This window comes from Carettochelys insculpta, chromosome 2, assembly GCF_033958435.1.
Source record: "Carettochelys insculpta isolate YL-2023 chromosome 2, ASM3395843v1, whole genome shotgun sequence".
Classification (NCBI taxonomy): Eukaryota; Metazoa; Chordata; order Testudines; family Carettochelyidae; genus Carettochelys; species Carettochelys insculpta.
Window position 1 is genome coordinate 4,487,945 of NC_134138.1, and position 15,959 is coordinate 4,503,903.

The 15,959-nt window shown below is 65.1% G+C and overlaps 1 protein-coding gene across 1 annotated transcript; it reads right to left on the reverse strand.

Annotated features, from left to right (window-relative positions):
- Positions 1-812: 812 nt before the first annotated feature.
- Positions 813-15,797, reverse strand: LOC142009032 (tonsoku-like protein). Its single transcript, XM_074986474.1, has 26 exons — positions 15,767-15,797; positions 14,906-15,001; positions 12,224-12,366; positions 11,757-11,940; positions 11,051-11,180; positions 10,643-10,814; positions 10,355-10,469; positions 9,640-9,785; positions 9,238-9,390; positions 8,830-8,955; positions 7,881-8,082; positions 7,660-7,724; positions 7,396-7,485; positions 6,991-7,063; positions 6,693-6,856; positions 6,460-6,583; positions 5,633-6,375; positions 5,458-5,552; positions 5,027-5,183; positions 4,694-4,772; positions 3,698-3,999; positions 3,075-3,246; positions 2,389-2,561; positions 2,133-2,206; positions 1,382-1,515; positions 813-1,006 (listed from the first exon to the last, which is right to left on the reverse strand). Exons 1-26 carry the CDS (start codon positions 15,795-15,797, stop codon positions 813-815), a joined length of 4,137 nt encoding a protein of 1,378 aa, XP_074842575.1.
- Between the last annotated feature and the right edge of the window lie 162 nt (positions 15,798-15,959).

Sequence of the window (15,959 nt, forward strand, 5' to 3'; positions counted from 1 at the left end):
CCAAGAAAACACCAGCCAGCTAGTAAGTCTGTCTGAACTAGTCCAGTGGCCACTGGCAGGGCAGAGCTAGAACCTGTACAGCTCGGGAATGGGGGACAAATAAAATATCACCCTCCACCTGTGTGGGGAGACGTGCAGTAGGGAAGGGCTCTTCTGCAGGTGGCCGCCTTCAGTCTCTGGCAGCTTATTTCCCCACGCTGGCTTCAGAGCCTGCTCCAAGGCCAGTGCTGCCCCAGGAGCCAACCCCCCAGCCCTGCCAGCAGCCCCAGGGTTCTGCTGCGCAGGTGTGACTGCAGCTGGTGAGACACCACAGGCTGGAAGCCAGCTCTCCGGGGACACTCTGGGACTTGCCACCCCTCTCTGTTAGCAGCACAGGCCCGGTAGCTCACTGCCTCCTGGGGACACAGCCGAGGCCTTGGTTCCAAAGCCCAGGGACCCCCATGGGGCAGAGTCCTGCAGCGTTCTGGTGCTCGGAGCCCGAGGCAGACAGGCCCAGTTCCACAACAGCAGCCGGGGCCCTGCCTCCTTTGGTTACGACGGGACCAGCAGCTCCCTTCTCAGCTTGCACTGGTGCCAGGTGGGGGGAAGCTGCAGGGCTCTGGGCCCCCAGAAAGAACAGGTTGTGCAGCAGCAGCAGCCAGGTCCTGCCCCTCCCCATGGGCCAGGCCTGAGTTCTGAGTGCAGAAAAGTCGCTGGCACAGGCCAGGCACCGTGCCTGGTTCCTCACGTCTGCCCAAGTTCCCTCTGCGAGCAGCCACAGCCCCAAGCAGGATGGGCCTCTTGTGTGCTCCAGCTGCGAGCGGTCGGGCACTTCAGATGCTCTTACAGAAGAGCTTGTGGTGCTGCGTGACTGCGCTCAGAGAGGTGCCCGGGGGGCCAAGCCAGGACTCACCCACGCCCCGCTGGTTGCTGCCGCTCAGCTGCCGGCTGCAGAGCCGCAGCTCACGCACGTTGGCAGAGACCCGGGCCCACGTGGTGCTGTCCAATGGGCCTCGCACCCTGCAGCCTGCGGGAAGGAAACAGGCCGTTGTAGCCACTGTGGCGCACTGAGAATCCTGGACCCGGCCCAAGAGGGGACAGGCTGGGTGACCCCCCTTGTGCCCTTTCTATCAGCTGCAGCCCCTCGCTACTCCAGTCCTGCCTCCTCTGCTCTGCTCTGCACACCACTACGGAGAGAGAAGCAACTCGGCAGCGCCAGCCAGGCCGGGGGCTCTGCTGGATCAGGAGCAAAACTCCAGGGCTCACAGCCTGCCCCTGCCCCCTCAGGATCACCTCTCAGTCCCTCCAGCGAGGGCAGGGTGATGCTCCCCCGGCCCTGCCAGGTGCAGGGAAGCAGGACCCCTCCGCAACCCAGGGATCTTGGAGCCCTTCACCCCCTCACCTGCCAGGCTGAGGTATTGCAGCCCCTGGCGCCTCTCCCCCAGCGCTGACAGCAGCATCTGCAAGCCCCCGCTGGTAACCTCTGGGTTCGCAGACAAATCCAGGGAGATGAAAGTGGGACAAACCAGGAGGCACCTGGGACCAAGAGAGTCAAACAGCCCCATGCCTCTCGGCTCACCCACAATGCACTGCTGCCCCATGGCCCACCCACTCCCTGTGGGCTAGGTGTTAGATGTGCGGTGTGCTGGCACTGCAGCCTTGGAGCGAGACCCCCAGGGAGCACAAGGTGCGACGGGGAAGGGAGGCAGCTGGACAGGTGTACTGCCTGTGAAGTGCAGTAGTAGAACCAGCAGCTCCACCCGACCACCAATCCACGTACGCCCGGTTCTGGAGGCAGGTCCTGCCGCTCACCAGGCCTCCCACCCAAGGGCTTGTGGCTCAGACTCCCTTCCCGCTCCGCCTCTTTTTACGGGAGGGGGTTCACCTGGTGGCCCAGAAAAGCACAATGCAGGGACAGAAGGTGGCCAGTGGGCTAAAGGCGAACATGGCCACCTGACGTCTCACTCAGGCTCTCTTCCTACTATGTCCCCATGGGCTGGCTGCTGGGCCCAGCCACCCCACGGCTCCTACCCAGCAGGAGATCACTCCGCATAGGACCCAGCTGGGTGAAGGTTGGTGTCACACACCCACCCCATTACCTTCTGCCCCACAGCAAAGCCCCTGGCCCCGGGACCCCAGCGCTGCCCCTTTACCTGGCCAGCTCTGCGACAGCCTCATCATTCAGGTGGTTCCCAGAGAGAGCCAGGTGGGTGAGCGCACATCCCTGCTGGAATGGAACGGGGGGGGCTGAGCCCAAAGCCACACACCACAGCTGAGCCAGTCAGGGCCAAGCCAGCTGCGTGAGAGGCCCACAGCCCCAGGACAAAAGGGGCTCCCCTGCCACATGCAGAGCTCCTGCAACTCCTGGAGCCAGAGAAGGGTTACTGCAGGACCCCCTTGCACCCGTACCTGTGTCAGGCACCTGACCACCGGATCCACGAGAGGCTCGCCTAGGCGGGCCGCCACCGAGCCAATCTCCAGCTGGCTGAGGGTGGCGTAGGGCAGACTCCTGAGCAGCAGCTGCAGGCCGCTGGAGCCCAGGGCATTGTGGGACAAAGCGAGGGTCTTCAGGTGCACAGCTCCTGGGCCGGGGCATGAGGGAGAGACAGCGTGTTAAGAGTGAGCCAGCTGCCGTCTGGCCCGGGCAGATAAAGGAGGCTGGGAGCTTGGTGGAGGGCCTGTCCATAGCTGCCTAACTGGAAACTCAGGCACCCAACAGGCCTGCACTGGGAAAGAACGGCAGAGCAGGCTGCTGTGGGGCAGACCTGGCAGGGAACCCAGGGCGTGGTGGCTGTGGGGCAAGACTGAGGCAAGCCCAGGCCTGGGTAGCTGCGAGCTGTGGGGCAGAAGCTGGCAGAGACCAGACAGGACAGCGGTCCGCATTCTTTCCATGAGTGGAACCATCCTCACCCCCAAGCTGTAGGCCCCGTCCCAGTGAATGGGGCCCTCCTGGCAGTGCCTCTGTGTCACAGGGGGGCCTAGCCTGTAGACCGTGGCGCTGGGGGAGGGGAGCCACAAGGGAGGGCACCACCTGTACCATGAGGCCACGCCTGCTGTGCCCCCACTCGGGGCTGGGGGAGTGCAGGGGCACTTACCTTTCAGGCTGTTGGCCAGCAGGAGGCGCTGGTGCTGCCCAAAAGCCTCAGAGAAGCCACAGGCCTGCAGCCGGAGCGTGGTCAGGACCGGGCAGGCTCGAACCAGGCAGGCCAGGGCCTCGCAGCTCTTGTCCCCTAGGGGGTTCAGGCTGAGGTCCAGCTCTTCCAGGCTCTGGAACAACAGGGGCGGAGGAGTCACCCCAACCTGCTGGGCTCTGCCCTGTGCCAGCAGACAGCCGGGGCTGCACCCCCGCTGGGAGGACCACAGCGGCAGCCTCAGCCCCAGAGAAGGGACGGAGCAGCAGAGCCCCCCCCATGCTACAGGGACCCTCACAACCAGCCCCTCCCCAGAAGGACCTAGGAGCAGGCACCTTGGCACCAGCACGGCCACAGCTTACTCCTCCCTGATCCGGGGAGCCCCTGGTGTCCATCAGGGCAGCCCTGGCAGGAGCTCATCAGGGCCCTTTACACCAGCAGTGCCAGAGCCGTAGCCCAGAGCGCCAGGATGGGCAGTTTGGGGGTCCCCGAACCTGCTTGTGTCTCCGGGGTTCAGGCGGGAGGCCGGGGCCCCTCCCACCTGCCGTTGAGGGGAAGGGATGTGCTGGACACACCCACAAGCCAACCTGGAAGACCGCTTGGGAGGGCAGCCCTGCTGCCAGCGCGCGGAGCCCCTCAGCACCGAGCTGGTTGGCCGACAGGTCGAGGAGGGCCAGGCTGGGCATGGTGCCCAGCGTAGCCAGCAGCTCGGCAGCCAGGCCATCGTCCAGCCCCGTCCCAGCCAGCCGCAGCTGGCGGATGGAGCTGTGCAGCTTGAGGGCACGCAGGAGTGGGGTGAGGTGGGGTTGGTGCAAGGAGAGGCCACAGGTGCTGAACGAGGGGCCCGACTCCTGCAGCTCCATCATCTTCAGCAGAAGCCGGTGCTCGCCTGCAACAGGAGTCCATGAGGGAAGACCAGTCGCTGTGGGGCACCCAGACTGACGAGCTCCCAGCCAGCTGCTGCCTGGCCGGGGCTAGAGCCAAGCAGCCAGGGAGAGGGTGGGGGGCAGCCGCGACCGAGGACACCCTCCCCCTGCCCAGCACCACGTGGGGGGCAGCCGCGACCGGGGTCACCCTCCCCCCGCCCAGCACCACGTGGGGGGCAGCCGCGACCAGGGGCACCCTCCCCCCGCCCAGCACTACGTGGGGGGCAGCTGCAATCGAGGACACCCTCCCGCTACCCAGCACCACGTGGGGGGCAGCTGCGACCGAGGGCTCCTGACATTGCGCACCGTTCAGCGGATGCTGGACAGGTCTTCCCCTGGCATGTAGCACGGCCCTGGGGGTGCCAATCTGTCCACCCGAAGCCACATTCCACCTCTGTCCCCTTCCGTAGCTGGGCCAGTGACCCGGAGACTGAGGGACTTGCCCGAGGTCACACACGCAGACGGTGGCACAGCTGTGCCCAAGCCCCCTGGACCAGCCTTCCCACTGGAGCCCCTCCTGCCTGTCCCCCCCACGGGCCGGGTGGCACTCTCCCCAGCCGGCTGACCGCCCTGAGGCGCTACAAAACCCAGCGAGACCCTGTACATCCAACGGTTCCCACACGCAGGCAGGCAGCAGGGTCCGTGGCATCCCCTTACCCACGGCCAGGCTGCAACAGGCCTTGCGATACCGGTCGGCGAGCGGGGGCAGGTCCCAGGACTGCACCTCTGCCAACACCTGCAAGGCAGACGAGAGCCCTATGGGTAGGAAGGAAGGCCGGCTGGCTGGGCAGCACTGGCAGGCTCAAACACAAGGGGAAGGGCATCGCCAGTGAGGGGTGAAGCCAGACCTCCGAGCTCCCAGTCATCTGGGCCCTGCCGGTTGGTGCAGAGTCCACAGTGATGGGCCCCACCACGACCCTTCAGCGGCCTACAGGGGGACCTGGTGGGCTCAGCCCTGGAAGCGCCAATCCTGGCTCGGGTGCCCCTCACCTCCTCGTTGCTTTGCAGGACGTCCACGATGAGATCCTGGGGAGCCAGCAGTGCCCCTTCCTTCTTGAGGGTGAGCTGGGGCAGCAGGCCACAGGCCTGGTAGTGGCGCTGGGCCGCCTGCTCTGCCAGCCACGCCACCGGGCATCTCTCGAGGCCACTGCAAGGGAAGGGAAGGGAAGGGAAGGGCTGAGCCAGAGCGCCCCACCAGAACCAGGCCCCCAGCCCGCCCTCCCAGGGTGGGGCAGGAACAGGGCAGCCCCCCCAGTGGCAGAGGGGAATGGCCCTGTTACCCCAAGTCCCTGACCCCCTGGCGCTGCCTGGGAGCTGGACCCCTCCGAGGGTGCTGCTAATGTTGCCCCAGACCCGGCTGGGGGGGCAGGACTCCCGGGCTCTGGGCCACGCTGGGAGGAAGGATGCGAGGCGGCTCTCACCTGTGGGGCACGGGGATGAGGAAGACGTTGTCTTGGACCCGGACCCGCACTCGGATGGGGGGTGGCCGAGTCGGGGCTGCAGCCAGCAGTGGGGCCTGGGAACAGGAGAGGGGAGTCAAGACCCAAGGGACAGCCCAGGGGACTCCCTTGCTGTTGTGCACCCCCAGCACCTCACCTGTGGGGCCTCTCCACTGCCGTCTACGGGCCTCAGACCAGCGGCTGGCTCCGGAGCCACCAGGGCCTGGCCCCCGCGGGACCGACCCAGCGACGTCCTGTCCACTATCTGGGTGAGGCGGCTTTGCCGGGCCCTCCTCTTCTGGGGCAGAGCAGCTGGGAAGGGGGCTGCGCCGTCGCTCTCAGACCCACTGGTGCCCCCTGAGTCCGAGCCCGACTCCCCCGGGCGCCGGTGGCTCCTCTTGTGGGGCTCCCGGCTCGCCCCCAGGTCGTCCTCCAGCCAGTCATCCCCCACGTACTCCTCGGCTGGGATCAGGGCCGGCCTGGCAGAGGCCTCGGCCGGCACCGGCTCAGGGACCTGGCAGGACTGGGCACTGCCCACGCCATGGATGGCTGCTTCGTACTTGGCCTGCCCGGTGCCAGCGGGGGGCAGCCCAGGCTCTGCCCGCCCGAGGAACCCCGGCACCCGGCTCTCCTCCCCCGGCGCCCTCAGGCTCAGGAGCCGCTGCCTCTTCTTGACGGGCCGGAGCGGGGTCATGCACTCGTCCAGCTTGGCCCAGCACTCTGGCCCCTGCCCGCCACGCTGGGTCAGGATCCTGCAGGGCGCAGTCGCCTTCGTGGAGGGGCCCACACTCTGGGGCTGGGGGGCCACAGCTGAGTGGGGGGGTGTCAGCGGCTCAGAGAGCTCCGCATCAAACAGCTGGCTCTGCGGCACATCCTGTGGGGGCTGAGCCACCTCTGCTGCTGGGCGGGAGACAGGGAACCCCGTGAGTTGGGCCCAGCCCCCAAGAGATGCCCCCCCACAGCACCACTCCCACCCGGGCTCACCTCGCCCCACCACCGCCTCCTTGAGCAGCTGCTCCATGGCTCGGCAGCGCTGGCGCGTCTCCTGGTCCAGGTCCCGGCCGTACATCCTCACCCACTCCCGGAGGGTGCCCAGAGGGCTCAGGCCCTGCGGCGGATAAAATGGAGGGGCTGAGCCTCAGGGCCGCCCCCAGAAACCCCACAGCTGTGCAGGGGTGCCGAGCCCAGCGCCCGCCCACAGGCCGCTGCTCCCCCACCTTGGCGTTCCTCAGCACCGCCGACGCGCCCCTCTGGAGCAGCAGCTCGGCCACGTCGAAGTGGCCGCAGTTGAGAGCGTCGTGCAGGGGGGTGATCCCCTCGCAGCCTGGGCCCCCGGGGTCATCGATGGAGGCACCACGCTCCAGCAGCAGCCGCACGATCTCTGGGCACAGGAGCCAGCAGTTACTGCTGGGTGGCAGCACCAGGGCCCCCTCCAGCCAGCCCCCATCACCCGTTCCAGCCCCTGCCGTCATCCGCCCCCCACACCGACACCCTCCCACCCTCCTCACCACTCACCCAGGTGCCCGTGGTTACAGGCCTCGTGCAGCGGGGTCCAGCCGCAGTAATCCCGCGGGTTCAGGGGGTGGCCCTGCCCCCAGGAGGAAAGAGACATGAACAGGCATGAGGGTTACGTGGGGGCCAGGTGCCCTGCTGGGCTTCATGCCAACTCCCGCAGGATCTCCCCCTCCAGCTGCCCTCCCTGCGGGCCAGGCCGGGAAGCTGCCCCAGTGCCCAGTGCCTACCTGGCTCACTCCCACGCGCCCTGCAGGCAGGACACACTTACTGAACGCGTCCCCTGCTGGGGGCTGTGAGGGCCAGAGCAGAGGGACGCCGCGACCCCAGCCAGCCGCCCAGCTGCCCCCACGGGCCGACGGAAGGTACCCCAGGGCGCCCTGCCCGGGAACGAGGAGCGGCTCCCACCTGCTCCAGGAAGAAATGGACCCGGCGCAGGTTCCCGTCGATGCAGGCGCGGTGCAGTGGGGTCTCACCCCGGTCGTTGCGCCGGTTCCACTGCAGGGCACAGGGAGGGCGGAGGCGGGGTCAGCACTGCCCAGGGGCCCCAGATCAGAGCCAGCCCCCTCGGCCCCCCGCCCCGCGCAGCGCCCCGGGATCCGGCCTCGCCGGCGCAGGAGCTGGAGCGACGGCCCCACAGGGCGAGGACGCTGCGCCCAGGCCCAGCCTCACCTTGGCGATCCTGCGGCGGCCAGGCACGCTCTTGCTGTAGCCGTCCAGGTCATCTTCCTCCCCGTCTGGAACGCACAGGCCTGAGTGAGGCACCCGGCTCCAATACAGCCCCCACCCTGCCAAAGGGGGGCCCGCGCCAGGCAGACGCGCAGGGCTACAGCCTCACCCGGACGGGACTCGGCTCGAGCTCCCTCCCCATCCCCCCCAGCAGGCCCACTCACCGCTCTCAGACAGCTCCAGCTCGCTCTCCTCCAGGGGCTCGCTGCTGTCCTCCTCCTCCTCCTCCTCCTCCTCCCCCCGGCTGTCCCCGGTGCTGCTCCAGCCCTGCGAGCGGCACAGGCCCTGAAGCCTGGCCAGCGTGTTGGGGGCCTCAGGGCGCCCCCACTTCTGCTGCAGGGGGTGAAGGTGCTGTAGGATTTGCCGCTGAGGGGGTGAAAGGATGGGCTGATCACCCTGCCCAGCCGCAGATGGGGTTGGGCGCTCCCAGGGCTGCTAGCCCAGGCCTTGTCAGCTGGGGGCGCTGGCCTTTAAGGCAGTCCCCAGGCCCCGCCCCAGGCCTGAAGGGGCCCTGCAGGGAGCAAGGCCAGGGCACTGACCATTGGAGCAGCTCCCAGGTCCCCCAGCCCCTGCCTAGCCCAGAAGGAGCAGCTCCCAGCACTGACCACTGGAGCAGCTGCCAGGCCCCCCAGCCTGGCCCAGCAGACAGGCTACGAGTGAGGGGAGGACGCTGGCTAGGCACTCTCGAGTCCAGCCCCAGCACCGCAGCTGCCCTGGGCGCCTTTCAGCTCTGAGCCCCGGCACCCCACGCCCTTCCCCTGCCTTTCTGCTGTGCTGGCGCAGGAGGAGCCGGGTGCAGCCTGGAATCCTGGGCGGAGTGAGGAGCTGGGCTTCCCGGCAGGTGAGCAGCACGGTCCCTCCCGGGCATGTGCCAACAAGGAGCAGAGCCTGGAAGCGGGAGGGGGCCAGAAACCAGCACTTTCGGCCACAGGCCCTAGCAGGGAGGTGTTGTGCGTAGGGCGGGGGGCTGGGAGGACTCCTGGGTGCCAGTCTCAGTTATCGCAGGCTCGGGGGACCCCGGGAGGGGCACTGCCAGCTGCCCAGCCTGAAGGGGGTGCTGCAGGCGAGCACTGGCATCCCCATTGGGCAGCAGCTTTGGGCCCGTCCCCTCACCTGCAGCCTGGGCTCCCCAGCCTGCTCCGCGCACCGGAGCGCGCTCTGAAAGCTGGGCTCCAGGGCCTCGTAGCCTTCGCCAGCCTCCTCCCTGGCCAGGGCGATGTTCAGCCAGGTCTTCCCCTCCTGGGGCACACAGACAATGGGATTAGCTTCCCCCCACCAGTCCAGCTCCACTGGCAGGGAGCCCACCCAGGGGCACGGGGTAAGTGACAAACAGCAAGTCCTTTGCCATCCTGACTCTTACGCCTGCCCCACCCTCCTTCCCTGCTCCCGAGCTGTGGGGCCCAGCCAGGCCCTGCTTGCTAGCTGAGCTCCCCTCCCGCACGGCCAAGCCCAGCACGGGGTCCCCAGGCCCTGCAGGGTGAGACCGGCGGGCAGAAGGCAGAGCCCAGGCCGCCCCCTCACCTCCAGTGGGTTTCCTCGCCGCAGCGCCAGCTCCGTCTGGTAGTGCTGGACCGCCCGGCCGGGCTCCCTCAGGTCCGCAAAGGTGGTAGCCAGAGAGACGTGGATCACAGCCAGCTCCTGTTCAGGCTTCTGCAGGGACTCGGCGTAGCGCAGCTGCCAGAGACACCGTCCACAACATGCTGTGCCCGGGGTGGCCGCCCGCCCCCGCAGGGCTCGCCCAGCCCCATCCCTGCTGCCTGCAGGAATCTGAGCGGGTGCCCCTGCCCTCGGGCCAGAGCTTGGCAGCACTTCGGCGGCTAGGAGGAAGCGGAACCAGCCCCTTACCATGCACGGAGCCCAGCCTCCAGGCAGCCTGGTCCTCCCCCAGCCCACAGGCCGAGAGCAGGGGCAGCCCTCACCCACCTGCCTCTGGTAGAACTCCACCGCCCGGCGATAGTCCCCATGCTTGGAGAACAGGTCCCCCAGCTGCTCACACAGGCCCAGGGCTGTCTGCAAGTCGCCGGGCACTGCCTCCTCCAGAGCCTCCTGCAGATGGCTGACCTTCATGGCTGGGGGAGAGGCCAGCAGTGTGAGTGGCACGCACCGGGGGTGGGCTGGGTTCTTCCCCCTAGAGGCTCAGGGCAGGTAGGGGAGCCACAGGTGAAGGGGTATGTGGGGACCAAGGTCCCCCTCACCCAACCCAGCCTGCAGGCCTCTGGGACAGTGAGCACCTGCCGAGCCCCCTTCGCTGTCCCCCTGGGCTGGTGCGGGGTCAGTGTCAAAGCACCGCCCTGTGGTGCCACTGGGGCTACGTCGGGGACGTGCCAGAAGCCCTGTCAGGAGTGGCCTGTGCAAGCGCGGCCCTGCACCCGAGAAGCCGCGGCACCTTTCCCTGGGCGTGCCTGTGACACGGGGGTGGGGGGGCGGGCACCGCCCCAGGAGCCACAAGCCACACAGGGCTGTGAAGGGGAGGGGCTGCACTGAGAGCCAGAGGTGGAGAGCTCCCAGCCCCAGTCAGCCTGGGCTGAGCCCTGGGGAGTGACACCCAACCTCCTCCCGGCCAGCTGCACAGGCCACTGGGTCCCCTCAGCCCCCCCCCGCGCCGTGTCGCAGGGAGCCCCAACCCGAGCCCCCTCACCGTAACGCAGGTTCCTGCGGATGCTCTCGCGCTGCTGGGGCTGCTGGGAGCCCAGCACGTAGGCCTTCTTCAGCGAGCGCCTGGCGGCCACAAAGTCCCCCAGGCTGAGGAGCACCTGCAAGGCCCCAGGGCAGCAGGGTCAGCAAGGGGAGGGGCAGAGAGGTCCAACTACCAAAGGGTGCTGGCCTGGCGGGGGGGAGGGGGCTGTCCCCTTGCTGGCCATGCTGGGTGGTCAGGCCCCAGGGGGAAGAGCTTGGGGGCCAAGTACGGGCTCCCCGCTGCCCTCACCTGGGCGATGCCGGCACAGCACTCACTCTCCATGCACTTCTCCTTCATGGTGTGGGCGCAGTCGCGTGCCCGCTCCAGGCAGCGCATGGCCTTGGAGTGCTGCCCCTCCCGCAGGTGGATGTGGCCCAGATTGAAGTAGGCCCGGTACAGGTCTTCGTAGAGGTGAGTCTGCCTAGAGGGAGACGGGTCACCCCCAGGGTCGCCCGCCCATTCACGTCCTCAGGAAACCCCTGGGCCCTGTTCCCCCACCTGACACCCCCCAGCCACAGCACCAGCCGGTTTCCTGAGCCAAACGGCTGCAGCCACCAGCAGAGGGTGAACCCCAGGGAAACACAGGAGCTCTTCAGAGGGGCCTTCGGCCTATCAGCACCACCACCCGCCCCCCCCAGGAAGGGGCCAGGGCCTTACTCGGAGATGAAGATGCTCTTCTTGATGTACTGGCTGCACCTGGCCTGGTCCTTCATGCTGTCGTACACCAAGCCCAGGTTGAGGTAAAGCCGGGCCCTCATCTCACTCAGCTCCCGCTGCGGCACCTTCCCTGGGACAGCCAGAGCCAGCCCGTCACCCAGCCGGCTCCACAAGGCAGGAGCTCCAGGGCCAGAGAGGGGCTGGACAGGTGCTGGACCCCTCACCCTCCAGCTGGCCGAATGAGCTGAGCAAATTGTCTCCCAAGGGATGGGGTGGGAGTGCTGGGAGGTCCCTACGGAACAGTCTCGGGCACGGTCCTGGCTGCCCTGGTGTGGAACCGACAGGTCAGATAAGGCTGGAGGTCCCTGAGTGCCCCTGCATATCCCACAATCCCGGCGGCGAGCCTAACTGGGCCTTACAAGCCAGCACGAGTAGATGGGAAGCCCGGATGAAAGCCTGAGGGCCTGCCCCTTCCTGGCCAGGCCAGGGAGTTCCGGCTCGGGGAGGGGATGGAGCTCAGGGACCAGGGACATCCCAGATGCAGGCTCTGGGGCAAGGACAAGGGGTAAAAGGTGGGGACTTAGACCGTCTGGTCAGACAGCCAAGGCAGAGGCCGACTGGTGACCCTCCCCAGGGCGCACCACATCCCAAGCTGATGGCTCCCCTCCCTAGCTCCGTGTCCCACAGCTTCCAGCCCGGCTCTCACCTTCCAGCTGCTCCTCCAAGATGGCCAGGCTCTTCATGAAGGCCTGCTCCGCCTCCCAGAGCGCCTCCCCGGCCTGGCCGCTCTCCGCCACGAACATGTAGGTGCGGCCAATGGTGGCCCAAGCCCTCTGCTGCTCAGTGTGGTCGGACACAGCGCAGGCCAGCTCCAGATGCTGGCGCTGGTGCTGATGGACCAGGAGAACAAGAGGGCGCATGAGACCCCCCAAGCCCCATGGATCTGGGCTGGCTTTGAATTGGGCCCTGCAAGGCTGACAGCTCAGGGGTTACCACTATGTGCCCTAGTGTTCCCTTTTAAACCCCTCCAGCCATTCTGTCGCCCCTCCTCTGGCTTGCTGCCCCTCTCACCCTGTGGCCTTTGGCGGGGCTGAATACTGGGAAAGTAGCTCTCAGCCCAGCTCCTGGGGAGCCCCAATCCCTGGAGCTGATTATCCCCCTCTCCCCCATTACCTTCAAAGCAGCTTCATAGTTCTCCAGCTCAGCCAGGCGCTCCCCAATCTTCCGGTGGGCCACGGCACAGCCGATAACATCCTCCACGCTCTCCAGGAGGCGCAGCTCCTCCTGGTGCTCCACCAGCGCCTCTCGGTACCGCCCTGCCGGGAGCAGAGAGACACTGGGGTGACGAGCGAGCCAGCTGGCTTCCCAAGGCACAGCAGGGGCCCCTGGGATGAGGCGCACCCACTCCATCAGCTACAAGAGCAGCCAGAGTAACAAGCCCGGGCCGTAACCCCTCTTGGGGCTCAGAGCTGACATGCACCGGGGACTCAAGAGCACATCTCCTATGTTAACAACAACAAGTCCCGTGGCACCTTATAGACTAACGTATTTTGCAGCAAAGGCTTTCGTGGGCAAAGACCTGCTGCATCACATAGAATCAGAGAACACTAGGACTGGAAGGGACCTTGAGAGGCCATCGAGTCCAGCCCCCTGCCCCAATGGCAGGACCAAGTACTGTCTAAACCATCCCTGATAGACATCTATCTAACCTGTTCTTAAATATCTCCAGCGACAGAGATTCCACAACCTCCCTTGGCAATTTATTCCAGCGTTTGACCACCCTCACAGTGAGGAACTTCTTCCTAATGTCCAACCTAAACCTCCCTTGCTGCAGTTTAAGTCCATTGCCTCTTGTTCTATCCTCAGAGGCCAAGAAGAACAAGTTTTCTCCTTCCTCCTTATGACACCCTTTTAGATACCTGAAAACCGCTATCATGTCCCCCCTCAGTCTTCTATTTTCCAAACTCAACAAGCCCAATTCTTTCAGCCTTTCTTCATAGGTCACATTCTCTAGACCTTTAATCATTCTTGTCGCTCTTTTCTGGACCCTCTCTAGTTTCTCCACATCCTTCCTGAACTTCTGCGGTACCCAGAACTGGACACAATACTCCAGCTGAGGCCTAACCAGCGCAGAGTAGAGCGGGAGAATTACTTCTCGTGTCTTGTTCACAACACACCTGTTAATGCATCCTAGAATCATGTTTGCTTTTTTTGCAACAGCATCACACTGTTGACTCATATTTAGCTTGTGGTCCACTGTAACCCCTAGATCCCTTTCTGCTGTACTCATTCCTAGACATGCTCTGACAAAGCGGTTCATTGCCTCCAAAAGCTCATGCTCCAAAATCTCTGTTAATCTATACGGTGCCTCAGGACTGCTTGCTGTTCTCGAAGTTACAGACTAACATGGCTCCCTCTGTGATATTCATCTCCCATGTTGTAGCTGACGGCCTCTGATTTTCTAGCTACAGGAAATACAGTGGCTCTAGCACACTTGGATGGCAGCAGAGCATCAGACAAAATTAGCTACATGCAACGTTAGCCAAACTGGAGCACTCTGGGATCAGCCCAGGAGCGTACAGGGGGAGAGAACAGGCTTCAGGGGGTGAAGGCAACAGGCTGTGCCGAAAGGTAAACTGGCAGAGGGCAGGGATGCTCCTGGCACAGCTCCTCAGAGATCCGACACGAGCCCAGTTGTACGATATCTATTAATGCCCAAGGCAGGAACAGCAGGAGTGCACTGATGGGCTTTGCTGCAGACACAAGTCAGGAAGGGCGCTCGCTCCGGAGGAGGATCGGCATGGTAGGCAGGACGATCGGGGGGATCTCAAAGCCTGCAGCAGAAACGAGGCGCTGCTCAGTACGACAAAGGACAAGGTGCTTAGAGTGAAGGGCTACCGATAGCCGGAGGCTCATCAGCTGAAGTGAAGGAAGGTGAGAGAAACCTGGATGCTTTGGCTGGTTATAGGGTGACTAAAGCCACCTATGCAATCCAGCCACACAGCAGGCAAAGGCACAGTCTCTCCAGCAGAGAGAGGACCACGTCCATGACTGGTGACAGCTGGTCTGGAACACGAAGTACCATTTCCTGAGCACAAAGGGGGACTTCACCCCAGAGAAAGGCAGAGAAGAGCCACTCAGGTTGTTGAGGAAGGCAGAGGTGACTGGAAGAACTTGGCTGGCCTAGCTCGCAAAGATAAGGCTGTGAGGGTGTCCCCCGAGTCTCCGGTGATACACCAAGGAGGTCAGGCCCAGGCTGGGGCCAAAGCAGGGAATGCAAGGGACAATGCTGGCCTGAGAACAGAGAGTCTTGAGTAAAGTTGGCTGGCACAAAGGAGAAGGTTTCTAACCATTGCAGGGAGCTGTGGGGACGGAGGCCAAACAAGATTCAGGTTAAAGAGAGAGCTAGATGTCACAATGGCAGGGAGTTTCAGGCATGGGGCGTTCTTCTTCAAGAGCAGGGCTCAGGTCACAGGCCAGGATCATCGCACTGAATCGGCTCCCTGCTGGGGGAAGGTCAGCTGTGTGGCAGACACAATCTCCTGGGGGCTGGTCCCAGCCCATGGATGTACCATCCCTGCAAAGAAGAGCCATTCCAGGCCTGCTCCCACGGCCAGGAGCCCTCCCCAGCCCAGCCGTCACAAACACAGCCAGACCAGCACCGACAAAGACAGCCGAGAGCATTGCCCAGTGACCAACTTTCCAACGGTGGCCCCAAAAGCAGGGCCTCCAAACCTTCCTCAGAACGGCTCTCCCGGACCCATCTCTCCCAGCATCAGCCCTGGCCACGAGAGCCAGACAGCAGTCAGCTAGCCACCCTTTGCCATTGAGAGCCAGGCCCTGGGACCCACTCACCATGTCTGGCCAAGATCTCCCCAAGCTGGTTGCAAATGGCAGCTTCCTCCTTCAGGCTGCCACTCCTCCGGGCCTTGTCCTTTGCTTTCTGGAGCACTGGGGGGCCAGGGGGGGGGGTGGGGGGGGGGGGGAAGAGAAGAACATCAGAACCCGGTCAAGCTCCCACAGCCTGTCAGCATCAAACCCCTCTGGCGCAGAGTCATCGGCCCTCTAACTACGTGCCCAGCTCAGGGCAACAAATCACAACACGCAGGATTTCCAATTACCTCCACCACCATGGAATCTGACCCCCAGCCTGGCTGCATGCTCCCTGGGGGAGACAGGAGCTGAGTCCCAGACAGATGGACAGGACTGTCGCAGGGTAGTCCAAACCCCCTCACCCCACACTGCCCAGACCCGTCTGGGAGCCCAGCTCAACGATCCCACCTATAAATGACCCTCTCTCTGGCCCCACATGTTGACCCACACACCCTCAGCCCCACCCACCTCCACCCTCTCTGACACCCTCCTGCCTCCCTGCCACACACAACTGCAATATCGCCTTCAAATCCCGCACCCCCTCTGCCCTTGCCAACCTATCACCCACCTGCCTCTGACTCCCCCCATCACCCGGCCCCCTCTGCTCCCCCATCACGCCCCAGATGGTGCACCCCCTTCGATCCCCCCATCACCCCACACCCCACTGCTCTGCCCCGCCCCCATCACCCCACGCCACACCCCATCACTGCCCCACCCCCTCTCACCTCCCATCACCCCACGCCCCGCCCCGCCCCCTCTAACCCCCCATCACCCCACACCCCACCTCTCCGATCCGCCTGCCCCAAGCTCCCTGCCCCGCGGCCCCCCGCGCCCGGCCCTCACGGCGGATCTCCCGGCTCCGCTCCGCGCTCATTCCGCCGAAAGCTCCCGTCCCGCCGCGCCGGTTCGAACCGAGCCCGCCCACGCGCGGATCCCATTAGACGCCAATCCCACTTCTGTACTCCCATTGGCTACCTTTCACACATATCACAAACAACAGAGCCAATCACAAATGGAGTCCCGTAACTCCCGCCCC

Bases quoted from the DNA above. Each gene is read 5' to 3' on its own strand.
- LOC142009032 (XM_074986474.1), bottom strand. From the start codon at position 15,797: ATGAGCGCGGAGCGGAGCCGGGAGATCCGCC. The intron at 5,553-5,632 runs GTGAGGTGCTGG...TCCTGTTCCCAG, and splicing joins GCAGTGGAGAGGCCCCACAG to GCCCCACTGCTGGCTGCAGC. The intron at 1,516-2,132 runs GTAAAGGGGCAG...TCTTGGTCCCAG, and splicing joins GCTGTCGCAGAGCTGGCCAG to GTGCCTCCTGGTTTGTCCCA.